The sequence below is a fragment of the Phasianus colchicus genome, chromosome 3, assembly GCF_987193195.1.
Source record: "Phasianus colchicus chromosome 3, bPhaCol1.hap1.1, whole genome shotgun sequence".
Taxonomy (NCBI): domain Eukaryota; kingdom Metazoa; phylum Chordata; class Aves; order Galliformes; family Phasianidae; genus Phasianus; species Phasianus colchicus.
In genome coordinates this window covers 43,264,139-43,286,873 of record NC_143438.1, presented here as the reverse complement: position 1 = coordinate 43,286,873, position 22,735 = coordinate 43,264,139, and the positions used below count along the sequence as shown (strand labels likewise).

The 22,735-nt window shown below is 38.4% G+C and overlaps 1 protein-coding gene across 4 annotated transcripts in view; it reads right to left on the bottom strand.

The window, feature by feature from the left end:
* Positions 1–22,735, bottom strand: part of SPIRE1 (spire type actin nucleation factor 1) — a 125,120-nt gene that overhangs the window by 24,133 nt on the left and 78,252 nt on the right. For 3 of the 4 annotated variants that reach the window (XM_090137348.1, XM_090137349.1, XM_090137347.1), the window contains exons 5-9: positions 13,954–14,037; positions 13,111–13,275; positions 6,397–6,483; positions 5,893–6,022; positions 2,054–2,095 (exon numbers count right to left, since the gene is read on the bottom strand). In XM_090137348.1, coding sequence (XP_089993474.1) covers positions 2,054–2,095; positions 5,893–6,022; positions 6,397–6,483; positions 13,111–13,275; positions 13,954–14,037 — 508 coding nt within the window. The remainder of the gene's footprint in view (positions 1–2,053; positions 2,096–5,892; positions 6,023–6,396; positions 6,484–13,110; positions 13,276–13,953; positions 14,038–22,735) is intronic. The other variant, XM_031588988.2, reaches the window with a different exon arrangement.

Genomic DNA, 22,735 nt, shown 5'->3' with positions numbered 1-22,735 from the left:
ACAAGAAGAGTTCTTCAGTGGTCAGTCAAAAAGTGCAATTCCAAGTACAGTATAGATTGCTATGCAGTTGCTTTTTCAAAGTAAAAATATAATGGTAATGAATTGATTATGAATGGAGTATTAATGAGGTATTTTTTTGGATTTAAACAAATGAGGATGCCTTGGGATTCTTAGAAACAAAAGGCAAAAGAAGAAGCAGACATATGAAGAAGGACGGATATGAAATTTCTCTTCCATTGATGACAGGCACATTCAGTTTTATAGTCTTAAATCGAAAGCAACTTACAACTTCAGGCTTATCTGAAATTCGTAAGAGTACTTTCTGAAATCTGGAGTATGACTGTTCACGCTGTTATCTGCCCCTGGGGGACACTTCAGCTTTCAGCAGAGTAAAGCGTGACACCAAGCGCATGCATAATTTGGAGCCCACCAGACAGCTGTAGTAGCTATACAATACACTGTCAGCACAGGCTTTCACAAAAGGCCTGAGCTGGATTAACAGCTTGCCACCGCCTGTGACAGGGAAAGCCTGTTCCTTCCTCCCATCCACCCATGCTCATTATCTGCCATCAGCCAGCTCTGTGATCAGATAGCAAGCAGGTTTAAAACACTGAAATAGCACAAAGCCAGCCTTGCAAAAATATGAGTATTTGTGTCTACTTTATATGAATTGAATCAGTTTATCTTCTGAATAAATGAGCACAGAGGAGGAAGGGGAAATGGCATGCTTGAGGGGGGAGAAAGGAGAAAGAGCCCCCTCCTCTGTTTTGGCAATGGCAAGCTGTTTGCTTGGCTCAGCCATGATGTGGAACCACATTCAGAGATTAACTGGTGGACTTCACTTCTATATTACAAAGCTATTGTATTTGATTGTATCATGGTAGTCAAATAACATCTTTTTTTTTTTTTTTTTTAAATCATTTCAATCAGATTATGCCTTTCTAAGGGAAAGAGAGGTTAGAGGATGGGTTGAGAAACAGAGGAAGAAAGTACTGCACAAGCCCTGGATGAGATCTTTCCGTGTGCAACTGGAAGGAGATAAGGGAAGGACATAGCTGGTGTTGCTTCTTCACAAAATGAGAGGATGGATTTTATTTTTCTTTTTTTCAGGAGATACCCAGGGGAAATTAGCTAATAGCTAGCATTTGTTCACTTTTGTTCACTATTTGTTCACTTCCTCAGTGAACAAATCTTTGAGGCTAATGTAAAATATCGATAGCCTCAATGATAGCATTTGGGTGCAGCCTGGAAAATTAGTGCACAAGAGGGAGGACCACATTTGTTGTAGAGCTAGCAGGCACAAACTCTCTCTGAAGTTGCTATCTCTGAAGTAGAACATGTTTGTACAGCCACTGCATGCCCTAACTAATGGTCCGCTAAGAAAAGCCTTTACATTTCGTATTAGATGGTTAATGAAGGATCAGCTATTGAATTTCTCTATGTCAGCTGTTACCAGCGTATCTTTGCAAGTTACTTTGTTAACCAGCAAAGCAGGACGGTTTAGTCTCTTGAGCAAACGTCTTTGATTCAATAACTCTCAAAATATTTATTTAAAGACACTTGGTACAATTGACAGATCCTTTCTAGATTAGTGGTATAGTTCACTAAATCTAGAAAGGCAGAAGAGTTCAAAACTGGTTTTTGGGTACTCATGAGAAATGAAGTCTTGCAGGAAACAGTCTAGTCAGAAAGTGCCGGTCAAGACACCAAGGTCAGATTAATAAATAATAAGCAATCCGGACTTGAAGGTGACAGTGTATTCTTTTTAGAATCTGCAATAGCTCCAGGCTACCTTAGTAAGGTTATTTATTTAAATAGAATGCCAGCACTTTACTTCAGATGAAATACAGCTGTTTCCTGTACCTAGGTATACTTTCATAGCAGAGGAAATGTAGGTATTAAGACAAGTAATTAATCTTAATTTTTATTTTCACTGACCATACCTTGGAAGAATCCCTTCAAGTTTCTTTCTTACATGGGAATTCAACAAACAGATGGAACAAATTTCACAATAAGCACAATGACCACGTCAGGTGTTGCTGCACCTTTTTACCTGACAAGTCAAAACTGTAAGACATGCTAAGTGGCCGCATTGCTGTAAAAAAGAAATAAAAACAACAAAAAGAAAATGATTCAGCTGTTAGAAAAGCAGAGGGGTAATGAAAACCAAAGATTTAATTCCACTTCTGGCATTTTGGATTCTGTTGCCTAAATCCAAAATGTATCAGACAGTATTGCTTTACTGTAGTAAAGCTTCAAGTCTGAAAACTACAGCAACATTAAGTTGGACTTGCAAACAGAGCAAGAATAAGGACACTTGCATAACTATAGAACCAGATTTCTGGAATTAATATCAAATACCAAAACAAGAAGCAAGTATATACCGCAGTATTTTCAACCAAAATGCTATGGAAGAAAGAAAGGAGAGGGAAAAAGAGAGACAGGAGAGAAAGAAAGAGCTGAAAAAAGCCACATTTCACACCGGTTTCAGTGACCTGAAATAAATATTTCTAATTTTTTTTTTAGTGTAATCTCCAATGATTATAATTAAACTAATAAAGAGGGACACTCAAGTTCAGCTTGAGCAGTTGTTTCCTTGAATAGGAAAGAAAAAAAAAAAGGCCTAGCAGTGTGATTTGTGCTGATTTTTGTCCTTTTAAAAAAATATTAGGTGGATTTAGCCTTTAAAATGTATCCATATTTTCCTCTTCTCTGGGGGCCTCCAGCCATTTTATTTCTTGATAAGAAACAGTCAGATGTTCTTTATTTCTGGAACGTTTACATAACCAATAGCTTTGTTCCTTGTCAGCTTAATAACAAAAAATCGCACATGAAATTACAATCTCTGGATACAAGAAAATCACATGGCACAGCTGCTGAACCTTTCTCCGGCCCTTTGGTCTGACTGCAGTCCCAGCCCCAAATGCACACAAACCACTGCTGTGCTCAGCCTACCCCTATTTCAAGTTACACAGCGTCATTCAGGGAGTAGGCACTCGATATATTCTCAACTGAAACCAAAATTTCAGTACACTGATGTAGATAAGCAGGCCAGGCCCAGCTACAAGAATGTACCAGAACACATCAAAACTGCCGTCAGCTTATCTGTGATACTTGTGGATGACAAACACGCACGGCAGCACGAAGGGTCTGTCAGCCACACACACTGCTGCATTAAAACATGTTGAAAAAAGGTTGCACTGGGACAACCTTTGCTCACGAGTGCAAATTTAGGCAGGGAACACAGTAGGTGGCTGACGCTGATCCAAACTTAGGAGTCAGGGCATTTTTCCTGTAGTTCATCACCAAGACAACATCAGCCACAGACAGCAGTCACAGAAAAAGCATCTAATTTGCTGTCCAAAGGTAACATAAAGGCAAATACATTTTAAAGCATAAGGGTTTTATCACCTAATGCTGAGTCCTAAAAGAAGGCTGATAAAACGTGTATGAAATAACATTTTCTCCAATCTCCATGAGCTCAACTTGCTGAAGTCATTAATCCAAATTTCAATTCAAAGGGCACGTACCTCAAAACTGTGTTTGTCTTGATAGTTTACTCTGATGATGTGATGATGCCATTCAAAAAATCACTCCCATTCTCCTCCCCAGTGTCTCCCTTTGTAACTACAGCTACCAGGATTAAATTATCATTCCCAAAGAAGTTTTAGCTCAACCTTGGCTGGCCCTGGACCAGCTGCAGCGCATGAGTATGGCTTGGAGGCTGGCACTTTGTTCCAGATGCTGTCTTTGCTCAGTGGCAGTTCATGATGGAGAAGATCTTACCTGTGTTGTGCAGAGCAAGGGAGCAAAGCCAGTGGCTGCTGGGAAGCATATGCCACGGGTCCACTGATACTACAGAGGAGGAACTGCAGAGTACAGCCCTCTTCCCCCAGTACTCAAAAGAGGGTATGTGCTTGACTGCTATAAAGTGAACAACAAATAACTTTGGGAAATCTGGAAAGTACCATATACTCCCATATATTTCACTCTAATGCTCCGTTTCTGTCTTTTTAATATCAACAAATATTTCTGTCCAGATGGTGTAAGTGTCACAAATTGTGTTTCTACTTAGATTTGTAATCCTTAAATCTTTTTGCCTCACGTTTTGCTCCACTAAATTACATTTAACCACCACCTAAACTATACAGCAGATCTATTTGTAACATATGGAAGGTCACTAGCACTATTTCATCCTCAATTCTGCAGGAATGTATTTTATTCTGAAAACTTGGGCCAAACAATAATTTCAAAGTGACAAAAACCCAAAACTCACAGTTCAACAAAATAACAATTATTTTCAAGTTCTTTGTTCTTTTTTTCTTTCCTATGCCAAGAGCAAATTAATCATCTATATGATTTCACATTAAAATAATAAAATCTTCATGACTATGTTTGGAAAGTAAAATTCACATGCATCCCCTTTTTACACCTCCAGTAATATGACCTTTAATCTAAACAATTCATTGGACTGAAGGGATTTTACCATGGTCCCAAAACTTAAAGAATTCCTTCTTTTGTAAAAGAGAAGAACTGGTGGAAGACAGGAACTCCTCACTGGAGGACATATTCTGAAATCAACTCAGAAGTCCCAACCAGTAATATTCCAAAATCCAAGACTGCTCTAGGAACTGTTTACTAAATGGGTTTGATGTAATTTATATCTGTTAAAAAATTGCAAAGTATAAATAAATACATTAGATTTGTTGCCCCTGACAAGGCATGGAGAACATGTAAAATACTGAAGTTAAATGTTGAAAAGAAAAGCAAAGAATCGTTCCATGGTTTTACAAGCTTCCTACATTTGGAAAAATGTCTATAACTATTAGAAACATTGGTTGACACAGCAAGCATTAATTGAGTACAAAGCAGAAGCTAGAAGCCCAAGGAAATGACATTCAAAACATCATGCATTTAAAACTGCACCCAAGCATTCAACGAACTCTACCAAGCACTTCAAAGAACAATGCACAAAGTGACTAATGGAACTATTTTTCTTTAGAGACAATGGGTTGTTGCAATCCACTTGAATTTGGATCAGTGCCTTTAAGCACATGTGGCAGGCACAAATATTCTGTGTACGTGGATTATTTCATGCTTTTTCAACCATTAGATGCCACTTCCACTCTTCAAAAATCCAGCTAGATCAGTTTTACTAATGCAGTTAAATATCGAGCTTTTAAAGTAAAGTATGTCACAACGTAAGGCTGCATTTGTCATGTCAATGTCAGAACCATTGAACTAGTGCAAATGGATGGTTGATGGAAAGTGTAGTATTTGTATTTTATAATAGGGTGTAGAATGCACATGGCAGAAATGAACAGCTTTGCAGAACAAGTCTTAATTGTTTGCCCACTGAAAATACGCAACAACATGCTCTGTAACTTATAAAATGAAACAAAGATTTAGATTTAAAATAGAAGCAATGCTTTCAGCAAACAAAATAAAAGCAGATTTTCAACTAGACTGAGGAAATTGATGATGCTAATAACAGGAAACAAAGAGAAGAAAATGAATTAAAAACAGACATGTAAAGAATACTTAAAGATATGTAAGGAATACTGTACCAGGGAGAACCAACATCCATTCCATTCTGATCAGATCTAACATGAACTCTCATATCCAACAAGCAATATAATGGAATTCCATTTATCTAACATATCAAAAAGGACAATGGGATCAAGCTGAACCATACAGTACCCTATTTTTAAAAATAATCTAGTACGAAGACTATACAGCCCTAGAAAAGCCTTTTGTTTCTTTATTCTGAAAGGACAAGAGTTATTTTTATCTTCCGTGACATCTACACAGATATTGCTGCACAGATATTGGTGCTTCTTATGTGAGAAGTTTTCTGTGAAAGCTGCTGGTAAAAACTAGCAGTGTGCTTACCCAGCCTGCTACGCCTTATCTCATCTGGTGAGACTGGACGCAGCTTCCTCTCAGCCTTGATTTCCTCCAGTATCCTCTCATGAAGGCTGCGTGGCCGTGGTGGGGTTGGTTTCAGCTTTCTTGCAGAGGCCTTGGGAGATAAAGACAATTATATTTACATAAAACAGTGCTTCCTCAAAAGTATATGTCATGATTATTTTTTTTTAATTAAAAAAAAAAAGCAGCATTTTATTTTATGATTTTATGTGTACTCTTTTGAAAAACTCATAGAAACTGGAAAGAGAATTGTATTTTTTCCTGATTTAGAGACAAAGGGCTGCCGACAGGAGAAGCTGCTGGTTGGTGCAAGCAGTCACACACTGCTCTTCAATAGACCACATTATACATACACGATTCAGTATTCCTGAAAGCCCATGTCAGAAACTATTTTTAACATATTCCCTGGACAGACATCCTTTACAAAGCCACATTTTTGTTAGGAAAAAAGAACACTGGATTACGTACAGGATTTAATGGAGGTCGTGATCGGATGAAATCCAGGATTATTTCATGGGCACTCTTTTTTAATCGAGGTGGAATGTCACCATTGACCTGGAAAGGAGAAAGTGAAAAAAAGATATATTTTCATGTCTTGCATTCATATTTGCACAGATGATCAGACTGAAAACTCAGGACATCCATGACAGAGCCTGCAGTTTCTGACACCTGCACCAGACATAAAAGCCCACAAGTTTTAACAGCACAATAATCCATACGCAGAACAGAGGTGAGAAAAGTCTTATTAGATCACAGCTTTTCAACTTTGTGGATAGCTGTAGTTGTAGCTATGGAATAACCACAGTTGCAGCAGCATCAGTAAGTAACACTTAGGATTTTGAAATGATGGAATTAAATATTAGGACTGCAACCACAGCTGCAGGAGAATGCAGACAAAACTTGTGTCTCGTTTGGAGGAAAAGGCACCAACATTTTTTAGGAACATGTATTTGAGCCATGACTCTCTGACAACCACTGCACAGTCTCTAACCCTCAGTTTTTAGATTCTGATGCTCTTCAAGAGGTTTTCTTGATCTCCTTATCATCTCCCAAGCTCTACTATGAAAACAAAGATTGAACCCGAGTTCAAGGCATTGCACTTGGATCACAACAGTCCCAGATATGTATGCAGAATGAGAGGAGAACTCACAGAGAGCAGCCCTGCAGACCTGGGAGCCCAGTGGACAAAAAGCTGGACATGAGTCAGTAGTGTGTGCTTGCAGCCTGAAAAGCGAGCAGTATCCTGGGCTGCATCAAAAGAGAGGTGGCATCGGGAAGAGGGAGGGGATTGTCCCACTGCTCTGCCCTCGTGAGTACTTGGAGTACTGTATCCAATCCCAGACTCCAACAAAAGAAAGATGTGGAGTTGTTGAAAGTGTGTTAAGAGTGCCACGAGAATGATCAGGGGGCTGGAGCATCTCTGTTATAAAAAAAGATTGAGGGAGCTAGGCTTGTTTAGCCTGGAGAAGAGAAGGCTCCGGGGAGACTGCACTGTGGCCTTCCAGTATTTAAAGGGAGTTTATAAAGAGGAAGGAGGCTGACTTTTTGCACATTCTGATAGCGATAGGACATGGGGGAAGGGCTTTAAACTAAAAGAGAGGAGATTTAGGTTAGATGCTAGGAAGAAATTCTTTACTGAAAGGGTGGTGAGGCACTGGCACAGCTGCCCAGAGAAGCTGTGGAGCACCATCCCTGCCTGTGCTCAAGGCCAGGTGGGATGGGGCCCTGGGCAGCTGAGCTGCTGGGGGGCAGCCCTGCTGATGGCAGGGGGTTGGAGATGGCTGGGCTTTAAGGTCCCTTCTGACCAAAGCCATTATGTGATTGTATGATTTGCTTTTAGCAATGTATGAAAAATAAGCTCCCTTTGTTTTCTGTGTTTACCAAATTTCTCTGCTGTTCTGGACATGAGAAGCTGTCCTGGCGTGGATATCCCAGCAGGAGAGAGATCCTCTGAGCATGTATCTTGTCTGCCTCTCCATGTGCACGTTAAAATATCAGTCAAGAGTCAAGTGGGGTTTGCCAATATGTCTACAAAGTAAATTAACTAGAATGTTATGGCATTCAAGTACAGATAAGAGGCCCAAAGAGAGGATGTGTGGGAAGTGTTCTCATTCACTCTTATTTTTCTGAAGAGACAGACATTTCTTCCTCACATACAGCTCATCACAGGAGACAACAATTCACTACGTATACATATATAGAACAACGGGATATAAAACAAGGCAACAGAGATTTTTCTATCTTCTGAAGAAGATGTGAAGTATAAGCTGGAAATAATGGTATGGGTTTGCTTAAAAAAAAACATTTGTCAGGTTCAGTCTTTATATAGCATAGTGTCCAAGCACCCTATCAGGGATGAGAGAACATCCCATGCCACGCATATTTCTGGCTTCCATTACTACACAGTACCTGACTAACAGTCTCACTCTTCAGTTTGACAGCAATTCCTATAATACTATATTCCTTAGACTAAATGTCTTAAATTTTAACACTCTATCTTTTTTTTTTTTTTTTTTTTGATGAGCCAGATGGTTTGACTTTCTTTAGGAGAGATAAAATTCTCCTAAATGCTGCAGTCAGAAAAATAAGTTTAAATTCCCATATGGTCATCTGAGTGAACCCTAACTAAACCTCACCAATGCCACGCAGCTTCCACACCAGATCTGCTGACCCAAAACATGCCCAGTGCATAGGCTGAGGAAACGACAGCCTCCCATTGAAGATTCATCCTTTCTCTGACAAGGAATTGGATGCAGAGTCACCCTGCATTGCTTCATTGCTTTCTTGGGCATCCGTTCTGGAGCTCTCTTACCCCAGACATGGTCCAATGTTCCCCCACTCATGCTATAAGCTCCTTAGTGGGAACTTCATACTGTCTGCCACAGAAAACCAAGCTGCTAAACCGTGCAACATGTCATCTTCCTAGAAACAGTACAGTAAAATTAAAATGAGAAAGATTTATATTAAGTGTCGATTAGACATTTTATGATAAGGAGAACCTTAAGTTAAGTGATGTGATTGATTTCCTCTGTTTAAAGACTGAGCAACTCTTCAAGGACAGCAGATTCTTAATGAAATGCTAAGTCTCTCATCCCCAGGTTACTGTTCATCAGATGTCAAAGTTGATAGCTTAAGTTGAGAGTTATTACCATCAGAACAGTCATTTTGTACGCTGATAATCTCACTTCCAGCCTTGGGGAACAACTCTCTGCACATCATACTAGGAAATAAATAATACATGGCTCTGAGCCTTTCACCTCAGGGCAGTCTATGCATTGACTTAACGCCATCAGAGTGCAATTAGTAGCAGTATTTCCATTCGATTGGAAAAGGAGAAAAATAACTTCTGCTTAAGTGTTTTTTGCAGGACGTGAAGGAAGCTGGTGGCAAAGCAAGTGGATGTTTAATGGTTGCATGAGCCAACAACCCAAGAGCACCAAGAGCAGAATCTCTCTTCTCCTCTGATCCTGAAAAGATGCTTATGGGAAAGATACTGAAGGGGAGCTTTTATCTTCTCTGTCCACGTTAGATCTATCTCTTCACTCAAACTAACTCTTGCTGTAATGAGCAATTTAACATGTATATTTTAATTAATTAATTAAAATTCATGGCCCAATTAAAGTCTAATCAGAGCTACATTGCACAGATGCAGAATAGACACAAAATTATCTTTTCGCCAGATTCCACCAGCCCCAACTGCAAACTAATATCTAAATAAATACCTCAAAATGCTCACTGCTGTGCCTAGGACACCTCCTAAACTTCTGCAGAAGTGTGTGACAAAGGCAAATAATGACAAAGGGATGGCTCCCTGCTTAGAGCACCTGAACATCACTCACTAAAGACAATTCTTACAACAGAACAACAGCTTCTGCAATGCCCAACTGGATGAATTGGCTGGAGTTGTCCCTGATGATGGCCTCCTCACATCCGTCATGTCCACTCAAAATGTCTGAAATGTCATTTATAACTGTTACTGCAGGTAATTTAAACACTGTAAGATTTTAAATACTATAATGAAATAAATATTTTTTTGTTGAAACTACCAGAACAACCATGCCAGAGGATTTCCAGATTAGACATCTAAATGACTGGATATTTTTGACAGCAATAACTTCAGTCTACAAGCCTAAGTTCACCTTCTGTAACACAGTCAAGCTAATACTACTGTATCAAAGATATTTGTGGAGAGCTCTAGTACTGAGATATGAGCATCATAATTTAAGAAGAATCTAATTATTAAGCAATAATAATATGTTTGGATACTATATAGAAGGTATCTCAGAACCATGCACTGAAAAACTAAGGTAAGAACTGCTTTTGCTCAAAAAATAGAATGGGCAACGCGCATCTTGGAGGGGGAGGTGAGCAGGAAGGAGAACTCACTGTGAATGGAGGAGAAATTAAAAGCTGGAGATTTACACATAGGCATTAGAAAAGAAAAAGTAAATTTGTCAGAGTAATTCAAATTTCCCAATATTCAAGACGCTGCCAATTGTTTTGCAATTCTAACTTGCTGTCAATGAGAGCTCCGTAGGAGAAAAAAAAATCTATTAAAGCTGCTCAGGTAAACATGCAAAGATTACAAAAAATGCTGGGATGAAAGTAATCCTGTTCCTGTGACAACCAGAGAAACAATGACTCTTGCATCAGAATGACAGAGAGATGATGAATTTGGAATTATTTTCATATGTACTGAAACTGAAATGTAGAGGTCACTGAAATTACTTAAACCAATTATTTGCAAAAAGTCCAGAATTTGATGTTTTACATCTTCAAGACATTTTGAATAACTGCTCTATCACAGATGACTTATGAGAAACAACAGCTCCAGTGATTGGTATCTGATAACACTGCTGACAATCTGAAACATCAGAATAGTTCCTAAGCAATGCACCTTACAGGAATAACAGTTCCTTTCCTGAGTACTAAGCAGCCAGGGACAGATCATGCTACTCTTTAACACAGCCTTATGTTCACAAAGAGAAAAGAATTCATGTTACATTTTATTTATTTCAAAACGATCTACCTCTTGTTATCATTATCAGCATGCATTTTCACAAGCTATCAATTCTAAAAATAGTACCCATAAGTGAAAATTAAAAAATGTTCTTACTAAAAATTATGCCAAACCTCTGTTTTGACTGATAGAAAGAAACATAATCCATGTTTCCCAGGCTGCTTTAAAATTCAGATTTGGGGTCCTTGTCATTTTTTCCTTTTTTTCAAGAAGCATGACAGTCTCCTCCGATGGGAATACATATAATTAGCTCTAACCCACAGCAGTTAGCTAAAAGATGCTGTATTTATGACATCTAACCAAAATTGTAATTCTGTACAAATCCTTCAGGCTCCACATATTTCATATCAAACTGCATTATTATTACGTGTGCTTTGCACATTCTGCAGGCAGACCCTGCAGCAGAATCCAGATTATAGGTTGGACAGCTTACAATAAGAAAGAAGCTGTTTTTCTAATGGCAAGTCACTAGCAGTTGTTAGACTAAGGCAGCAATTGCTTCACAGACAACACTACAGGTCCTGTACCTGCAGCTGATTGGAATCTCAATTCATGTTTGTGCCCAGAGGTCAATTTGGATCCACCTAGTAGGCAAGACAGAAGAACAAAAATAGATGCTTGCAGGGATTTCATCTACAGTGAGAGACTGGATGAACAGGGGAGCAGCTGTGCCTCCAAGACCTACTAGATAATGAAGAAAATCTCCTCAGAAGAGGCAGGATCCTGCTGAACAGATGAATTAAAGCCCAGCATGCCAAAAGCAAGAACAGATGACCCAGGGGTTCCCATTCAAACACAGCTACTATCCTGATTGCATACAGTAATCAAGGAGCTGAGGGGACTGTTCTTTTGCAGTGGGCAGTATGAGCAGATAGCACTATTTTCTGAATTGTTAGTGTAAAGATAGATAGACAGCATTCCTGGGTGTGTATTTTAACCTGAAGACTTAACAGAAAATTGCTCCAGAAAAATTGCTGCAGACAAAAACCTGATAGTCCAAATTCAGACCTTGATTAGGAAAATATTTTCATCTCATACAACAAAAAGCACTTCCATTGTAACAGGATTCATTTATTTGTTCCCCAGGTTATAGTTCCAACTTTTTCCTTCTTCATTATTTTCTCTAGTGATCTTTAATAGAACTACATGCTTGCTGCTTCTTTCATGTCTGAATTTTTCTTCTGGAAATGTGGCTTTCTCACTAGCAAAAGTTTTGTCACCTTTTTTTCAGGAATGCAAACATAGTTGAATACTGGATATTCTAACAGTATGCTTCCTCTCTAACTAATAACAGGCATAGATAATAAGTGCAGGCATGAATATTGATACTGACCAAATACATGCCTTTGACAAAAGGGTTTAAAATGTCCTTGTAAGGATAAGTCACTTTAAGTCACTTTAAGTCATTTGCTGCTTTATCAGGAAGAACATCTTAATGTTGAACACAATAGAAACCAAAAGAACTGGGAGATGCCAGTAGATTTCAAATGAGTCCTGATGAGAAGAGTTCCTCAGGTCAATCTTACATGTACCTTTTTGAGGATCTAGGAGGTGGCTCATCAATCCTCTCCAATTTGCTCAAGCATTGGTTTTTTTTTTCAGGTAGGATATGCTGAAAATAATTGAGCTGTACTTCTACAAATTGAAGACTTAAAATGTTTTACAGAATTCACTCCTTGAAAATTATTAGCAGATCATAGCAATTTAAGTTTTCAAACACTGTATGTTTTCCTTTTCCATCACAGTATCTATCACTCATGTAACAACAGGAGAGCACTTGATATTCTGGAATGCCATATTTATATTGCATAAATTATGTTGCATCTCAATATAAACGTTCTCCCCAGCAGAAGCCTAAAACAATATCTTAGTAGAAAATGTGACAGGACTCTTGGTATGATTATTACAGTTATCATAAAACCAACAGAAATAATTTGTTCAAGCATGTGATAAGAAAGTCTTTCAAAATTTTAAATGCCTGCCATATGGAAAACAAAACACTCCTTTGTTGCTTTCCCATTTTTCTCCTCAATATACTACACAGATTAAAGATGCCATATAAAACCCATGATCAATATAATCTAAATGAAGAAATGAAAAAAAAAGTAACAAATAAAATAACATTTGAGATTTGACAAATTCTAGTAATGCTTGTGACTCACCATGACCTTTCTTAAGGTATATCGTTTGGATCTAATATCATCCATCAGCATTTCATATGGTGTGAGCTGATATTCTATGGGGAGTGGGTTGTATTGACGCTCTTGGACTTTCTTCAGTTTGACACCATTTCGTAAATCCCGCATCACCTGTACCCAAAAACGAGCCTGAAGAGAAGAGAGTAAAGTTATATTTAATGCTTGCATACCAACCCAGATCGTTGCTCATTCCCCTTTTAGGACACCACCAAATATATACAACTGTATCACTCTAACACATCAATCAAACTCCATTTTGTTTGTTTTTATCTTATATAACCCTATTTTTAATCCTCATGACCATTATGAAAACTTTTTTTGCAACTCAGTCTTACCTCAACTGATATTCATCACTGAAGTAATACAGTAAAAGGATTTCAAAGTTATCCTAACATGTATCCAAACTGCCATTTCAAGTACATATGCACATCAGAAAGCTTCTAGATGTACAACTATGTGAACAGTAACAGTGATAGAATCCTAAAATTTGTTTCCCTTAGGCCTTCATTATTTCTGAAAAAATTTCTAGCAGCAATTCACACAGAAATTGTGGAACAGACTCCAAATCCTGAGGTCTAATAAGTAACACGCTCTGTACCCAATTTTCTTTTGCTCTGCTTGTCACATGCATTTCCCTCCTATTTTTGAACAGTAGCAATGGGTGGAGAGGAGGAAGAATAGGTGGTGGATAGGAGATTGAAATTGAGAACTCTTGATTTCAATCAACATTGACTTTAATAAACAATTTTAGGTAAGCATTGTGAAGATTTATAAATTACTGATGATGCTGAATCAGTATTCAATTACCCAGTCAGCATTCTTTAATTCATCAAGATCTGTGCTGGATTCATCACTTGTCTCTTTATCCATTTCTTGAATCTTCTTCAGATTCTGCCAATGAAAAGAAAATCAGTCAATAAACTAAATTGTGGCAATACTTTAAAGCTATGCACTGGAAAAAAAAACAACCAAAAAAAAAACCAAAAAAAAACTAGCAAGTTTGTTAAACTCCAAAATAGAAAAGGGAACAATTCATAACTAAAGTACTGTTGCTTGCCATCTGCTTATTTGTGCAGAATGAGAATCCCCAGGAAACCAGTTGCAAGGAGAAATAAACTATGTGCAATCCTTTAAATATAATAGTGATAGACTTGTATTTACAAAGAAATTAAATAGTCTATATACCACAATTACGTGGTTTTATTACTCAGAATCCAAAATCTGTGAGTAAGGCGGGGGAATGGATCTTTTATAAGTAAAAATTACTATTTATGAACACGATAAGATGATGCAAATATGGAAAATGTTTGTGAAGAGGAATAACAAAGCTTTTATACTAACAAAAGTTACAGTGAACAAACAGGCAAGCTCACATACAGGCAAATGCAAGTAAAAGATTTAAATTTGTGGCTTGAGTGACTTTAGAGAAATGATCCTATTCACAAATAACTGCATACTCAAAATGCTATTTTCTATTTTACTTCTGTATTGAAATTTTCTGGAATCAGCACTACAAACAAATTTTTAATACTCCATTCCATTCTACTTTAACAGAACATTTTCCAGGAAATCCTTACCAATGTTTAATTTGATCTGTTTTCTTGTTACTTATGTATTAAAATTGATAGTTACATCTTCTGCTAACAAATTCATTATTGTATAAGACTAAACCTATGGTCTAAAGAAACATATGTATCTATATGTTAAAAACATTTCTCACGCTGTTGAGCACTCGAGCTCTTCTTTTAATGGACCTGAACGAGACTCAATTCAGCCTCTCAGCTTCCCAGAAAGCTTAAAAATAAGCATAATTTGTAAAACATTTTTTCCTGCAAGTAGTTCCTAAACTGTACTCATTTCTAGGGAAGAAATGCAAGCACTGGAAGAGGGCTTAACTTGCACATGTAACAAGTATCTACCACAGCTGATGACAGAGACATGTGAGTGAGTCAGCTACCACAGAGGTTTTGGAAAGACAACAGATGGATTATTTATTGTCTTATTTAAGCGAATAACACACTTGCTTTCACATCAAAGAAGAAATACTACCCCTGTGCTATAAAAAACAATACATAATTTATAGGAAGACTCTCAGAAAACCCATAAATCACCTATGCTACAGAAGTAAGTTACCACCGCATACTCCAGGAATCTTTTGGCATGACTTGGAGCATTGCCACAGAATGCCCAGCTGGGAAAGAGTGTTCACATGAAAACTCGTGTTGGCTCTGCTGCAGTGCACAGCATTCAGTCTAACACTTACAAGCCATAACCCTTTTTCATAGGGAAAAAAAAAAACAACAACAAAAATGGTAAGAACTGGTAACACAAAAGCCCTATTTATGCATATTTTCCCATCCAGCATTTCTTCTTTTCTATGTCATTTCCAAAGCTGAAGTAATAATTTTGAGGATGGTGGTATCTGTGAACTGTAATTTATTTGCTTTCTTGTGAATGGCTAACATTTACTAATAAATTGCAAAACATAAAATCATTTGAAGGCTTTCTCCTTTTCCTTCATCATAATAAATAATTATCTTCAGCAAATGAACTCACAGCTGTCGGATTTGTTCCTCCTTTCCATGTACCTGCTGGAAGGTATGTATTAATTTTTTAAAATTAACATGTTCCAGATGCTTAAACTTCACTTTGTTTAGCAAGACCTGCAGCAATTACCCACTTCAGCAGTGATGTTCCCTACGATACACTTAACTGGGCAGATTTATGCCCAAAGGCTGATGCCTTTGACTGACATAAATATTCCACGAAGCTAAAAAATCTACAACCTGTTTTTCTTTACAGTAAAGAATAAGAAATTGAAAAAAAAACAAAAAACAAAAAACCCCAAACTCAACACCTAAACATCTGAAAGATCTTCCAAATAAGGCAACCACCTAATCAGTTTATCTTTAACATGGCTAAAGGGGGAGTTTCTACTTTAGAAAGCTCAGGTGTAAGTGATGCTGGCTATCAAACACTGGGGAGCTGTGAGAGCCAAACCCGGCATCCATGCAGCAGGTCTCCCAAAGAGCAGTTGTATGGCACAAATGAGCTGGCATTAGCACAGGCTAGTGCCTAGGCTAGAATCCTGCTCCTCCCCATTCAGCTGAGAGCTCCTGACACTTCTCATGTGTGGGTGCAGACACCCACTCCACCCAACACTGAGCTGCTTGGGGAGGAAAACCTGCAGGGAGAACTCACTTTGTCAATGGCATACATCTCCCTTACTCGCAACAGCTCAGACCCCTAAATGCGGCTCATCATTCACTAATTGGAGAACTGTGAAGTAATTTCCGTTGCTACAAAATATAGATAGCTTTGGAAAATCAGGAGAAAAAGAAACAGTACTCTGTCCTTGCAGTCAGGATTTATGAAAATTTCTCTAGTTCTTCTTCATCCGTCAGGTGCTGCTTAGGAAGGAATAAATTCACAGTGACAAACGATTACATTTAAATTTCTAGACAAAATGAAATATTACCATTTCCTTCCCCCTGCCATTATCAGTAGGTTTCAGAATAGGTTGCAGTTGTAAATTATGGAAACCAAACATTTACAACCAAACATTTACAACACAACAGACCATTTGTTAAAACTTCATTGTGATCCAAAACCTTTGAGTAACCTCAGCTGCTGTGTCCATTTGTTCTTACCCTTGGGAAGGTGGATTAAGGAAATCTATTACAGAATAATAAATACAATAAGCCTAAATGGGTTTCCGTTTTAGAAAGTAAAAACATCTTAAAAGGGTTTTTCTAAATGATCCCAGAACCTCAGACCCATACCACAGATCTGATTCATCTATTACAGGCTGGGCACACATTCAGGAAATAAGGGTTAGATGTGTAGGCAGCAAGGGTTTCAACAGCTCTGGCTTTTTTAAACCATTACAGCACTTGGCCATTTTTTTCTTCAGCTGCACTGTGTGATAAATGCTACTAACAAAAATACCAAATTTCTTCAAATGTCTTCCTCTCTTATTAAAAGTTGGCAGCTGATTTGCTGCTGCTCTGTGTCCCACATTTGTCCCCCATTTGGGTCACGCGCTCCTATGCCTAGTGACAGATGGAAGCTTATGTAAGGCACTTGTCAGCAAAGCATCAAGGACTTGCTTCCACAAAGTGCTCTAAAACACAACGTTTTATTGAAAATGATATTCTCAGGAATGCAGATCTTCATTTTGTCTTTCGCCAGTCTCACAACACAACCACCTGCAGTTCCCAGTTACTGAACTGGGGAACAAGAACAGTAGTTCTTGTTCATTTGGTCACTGATGCAAGTGATTCTTACACTGCTGTTAGGGAAACTAATAACATGTTCTTGCACCTTTTGTGTCAATTTAAAAATATATAACACGTCTATGGGGAAAAACTGCTTTTATATATTCAACTATCCATCCTGATTTAAATTCCAAAGGCTCAACCAGCAGCATTACTCCATTTCACAGAATCACAGAATGGCTTGGGTTGGAAGTGACCTCAAAGCCCAGCTATCCCCAATGCCCTGGCATCAGCAGGGCTGCCCCCCAGCAGCTCAGCTGCCCAGGGCCCATCCAACCTGGCCTTGAGTGCCTCTAGGGATGGGGCACCACAGCTTCTCTTGCAAACCTCTTCCACCACTCCACAACACTGAAAGTAAGAAACTTCTTCCTAACATCCAAAATAAATCTTCCACCCTTGTTGTATCACTATTTGCTCATGTAAAATGTCAGTCTCCCTCCTGTTTATAAGCTCCCTTTAAGTACAGAAAGGCTACGATGAGGTCTTCCTGATGCCTTCTCTTCTTCAGATTGAACAAGCCCAGCCCCCTCAACCTTTCTCCATAAGAAATGTGCTCTTTATGAAGATGTCCAAACTCCTTTAACTCAGGTGACAGTTGCTGAAGGAAGTTTCATCAGTCTCTGAAAAATTCCCTCATTCGTCACGTCAATTTAAGAGTATCACTGAGTATCAGACAAAGTTTCTCATAAACAGTGGTGTGGGTTCCAGAAAGGGCAGTAGTGACCTTAAGCAGCAGTATTAATAAAGAGGGAAACACAAACAAAAGAAACCAACCAAATGTTTGAAATATTGAATTACAATGCCCACAACATACACACACGTATTATAAAACAAGTAGACTTTTTAATAAGGGAAAAGATTGCAGTGTCTCCAAAACTGAGGGATCAAACAAATTGTGATGTGGTTGCGAGCTTGATGACAACACAGTTGCAGAAGTGTAATCACTGCAAGCCAAGGAATGCAGGCAGATCAAGGTTAAAGCAGAAAGGATTGTGGATGAGTTTCTCTAGCTGAGCTTTCTGATAATCCAAGCAAGAGTATTTAACAGCTTTCATAGTCACGAGACTATTAGGAATGACTTGCTTAATGACTGTATTTCCAAAATAAGTTATCCATTAACATTATTTAAGTACCTATTAACTAACTACCTTTATAACAATATTTTATACAATAATACACCAGTATAGCCATTTTAAATGGAAAGTTACAATCTACTTTCTTAATTAACTGTTTTCCAGTTGAGTCATTACATAGCAGGAAGCTAGGGGGAAAAAAAAGGAACAATTTAATTTTTACTTACGTGTTTTATTATACTTTGTAGATTAATATTTTCCTATATGTAATGTTAAAATATATCCAGACAGACTGAAAGAATTGTGATTTTATATTAGAAAGGATAGAAATCATAGGTAGCAGAGTTTAACAGTACAAAAATAACAGATTGGAGACTCATCTGTATTCTACTAACAACTTAGTTAATTAAAAGGCATACCATGCATAATGAAATTATGGACAAGTTTTCAATAAACTCCCACTGCAATTGAAGATGTGAGCAATTAAAAAACTATATAAAACTTGAATTAGTTTGGTAGGAACATTAATCTTTATACTTTAGGATGTGCCTCCATTTCAACAAATTTGGAGATACGTGCCAATTTTGAGACAAGTAGCACTTTAAGACATGTACCTACAAAATGCTTCCTGTAGTGAACTACTGTCCACATCACATGCTGCCTTTAAGCACCAGCTGTGCCAGTTGTGTGTTTACCACTCACAGCTCAGTCCCAAATGATTAGTTCTGCTACAGACTGACATCAGTATTGGTGGGTACCACTCACAAGATCCCAGAACAGCTGAAGTGGGCAGTACTTTTCATGTCCCTCAGTCCCAGCCCCGCTGCAGCAGGGCCACCCAGAGCAGGGTGCCCAGGCCCACGGCCAGGCGGCTTCTGGAGACCTCCAAGGAGGAGACCCCACAGCCTCTGGGCAGCCTGTGCCAGTGCTCCGTCACCTGCACAGCACAGAAGTGCTCCTGCTGTTCAGAGGGAACATCCTGTGCCCATGGCTTCTTGTGTTGGCACTGGGCACCACTGGAAAGAGCCTGGCCCTGTCCCCTTTGTGTTTCCCCTAACAGAATTTATAGACACTGATATCATTCCCTCCTGAGCCTCTTTTTCTCCGGGCTGAACAGTCCCAGCTCACTCATCCTGTCCTCACAGGAGATATATTCAAGTCCCTTCATCATCTTCCTGTCCCTTCACTGGACTCTCTTCAGTATGTCCATGTCCCTCTTATACTAGGAGCCCAGAACTGGACTCTGCACTGTCAGCATGGCCTCACCAACACGAAGGATCACCTCCTCCGGCCTGCTGGCAATACTTTACCTAATGCAGCCCAGGAAACTTTGTAGCAAGGATGCATTACTGGTCACTCAGGCAGTAAGCACATGTGGAGCATTTCCTTCAGCGGGAAGTAAGCCTGGGCTATAACATGGAGTTGAAGGAGGACTAGGGAAGATAACCTCTCCATAAATCAGCCTCACAACACAGACAGCAGACTGGATCTGCACTCCAGTCGATAACAGCTATTTCTATTTTCCTTGCTTAAATAGCCTCTCTGTGTCACTCAGTCACACTTGCTGCCATCTTTGAGCAATATATGACCTTTTACAGACACTCCACAACATTTGTTTTATCTCATGGATATCACTCACTTGTGCCTTCACTTCTGTCTATTGCTAGGTCCAGCAAAGGTGATCTCAATGACTTTTTTGATGATCCTGAATAAAATAAATCTCTTCTTTCAGACTACATTCATTTTCACAGTCATTCAAGCTACCTTCACACACAAATTTCTTCCACCTTGTTGTCCATTTTGACTCCACTGTTAAACTAAGAATAAGGAGATCCCCTTTTTGAGGAAGTTCCTTACTGCAATTTTAAAAGCTTCCTGCCTAATGTGAGAAATAAGCTATATCTTATTTTTGACATCAGCTATAAGTGTCTGCACAGCAGGATATGGAGTTAGTAGATCCTAGCCCTCCAAAGACCACATCTGGATGGCAGTAGATAGTACACAGGGTGGATCTGCAGCAAGGGCAACTTTTGCAGAGCAGCATACAGATGTTGCCAGCAAGCTGGAAAAAAAACAACAGCCCCGTAAACATGATACAATACCTTCACCTTGCAAAAAGATGCAAAGTTAGGTCAGATGAATTATCTAAATTTCTACCCTACTCTGGGACTTGCTGCTCTTATCCTGAAGAAATATGCATTTTTACTGCTGTTATTCTGTTGGTTTTTTTTAATTATTGCAGTGGTAGTACAATACCTTTCTCATCTCTGGTTTGAGTCCTGCCTTTTACAACTATTAGACTTAACATTTCATTCTCTTATTTAAGAGTGGAAATGTCATTTCCCTGTCTGCAAGTCATCTCTACTGCTGACCCCTTATACACAAAGAATCAGACTGGAAATAAAATCCAAATGGTATCAAGTATGTGACAAAGTGCCTGAAACATTTTATTTGACATCCATGGAGATGACATTAACGGCTCACTCATTGTTTCATCATTTCTGAGTAATGCACTCATCCAAACGCATGCCAGTAAAGCCCTGTCTGAAGCTATGCTCCATTTGCTATGATGCTAGCGATGTTCACGTGACAGACTGGAAGCACGTGGATGCCTGGTAGATGTGCTGGTAACTAAACATGATCCTAAAGGTCTATACATCCTGTCCCCTGATCCAGCCCTCTTAAATGCCAATAACTTTCAAAATTCTGACAAGTTGGTATGGAGACAAATTGAAAACAGCATCACAGAAATATTTTTTTCTGCCTCTTTCTTTGCTGCTGACCCCATTTTGGGCTATACTACAAGATCAGATTTGGTCCATTCTTGGTGAGTGAATTTCTGCAGACAAGTTCTCCCTCTTTCACTGCAATGCTGTTGGCTGTTTAAGTGCCTACTGAGCAAAAAGAGTGAGCTTCGTATATCTGGGAAATGGATCTCCAGATACAACACAATTGTCCTAGTATGAGCCCAAGTGGCTTTTATTCAAAGGAAAGTTACTTCAAGTCATTGTAGAGGATTTTCCCCCTATTTAGAATTTTTAATTTTATTTTAATCTCATTGCCACAACTGTGTCTAGGTCTGAAGGGCTCTAAAGAAAGCTCTCCAAATTAAGTTCCCAGTTTTCAAAATAAACTAATAGTTTAAAACTCCTGGTATCTTTAGTATCAGAGACACAATATTACACAGTATAAATTTGTTTTTTGGTTTTTTTTTAATTGAAGCTGATACATATATCTTGTTTTTCTCCAATTCCTTATCACTGCAATCACTACAAATTGATGATGATAAAATATTCTCAAGCATAATACATTTATCTCCTTTATACCCCTACCCATATGACCATTAAAAAATGAAAGGGAATTTATTGACTTCAATTGTGTTTAACCATATTCCTCACAAATCAAGATTCTTCCATGTATTTGAATAAGAACACATCAATAATACTGCAGTTTTCAGTGGTGCAAACCTAGTGTGATCACATGACTTCCACCTATAAACTATAGAGGTTATTTAAAAATGGTAATAACAAGATTTGCAGCATTCCATCTTGTATTTGCTTCACCTATTTTTCCTTTTTATGCTACGTTATTTTCAAGAATCATACTGTATCTGAACCTATAGTTCAATAAAAATTACAAGCAAAGATCTAACACATCAGAAAAGGAATTCATGGTCTTACAAGCAGCTTCCGGACTATTTTCTTGCTCATTTCTTTTATGCCCGCTGGGAGACTGATCCAGAGTAAAATTAAATCAAAGGATCAAAATTCTGGCTTCAGGAAGTGCAGTGATAAAAGTCTCATTGGTTTCGGTAGGGCCAGAATTCCATCTACAAGGATTACTTCCTCTGACCTAAATGTGCTTTGAAACAATCCCTAATAGCCTTTGAGAGGCAAATGGTTCCCTTCATTTGAAATTAACTTATAGTATGTTCTGTGGTGTTATCAGATGTTGGGTTTTTATGTCCAATTACAAGATGATTAAATAATCTACACATTCAAAACACCCCTGCACCAATTTTAATAAACAACAAAAAAATGTTTTTAAGAAAATTTGAATAATTATAAAATGCAGCATTTTGCTGCAACACTGGCAATACAGACACCTCATTACCACTTAATGACATCAAAATCTTTAATAACTGCTGAAAATGCACTTCTCTATGTGGGAAAAAGAACCCCAAAGGGTCTTATCTTCAAGCCTCAGCACAGACTTTGCACTAGCTGTTAAGTAAGGCAT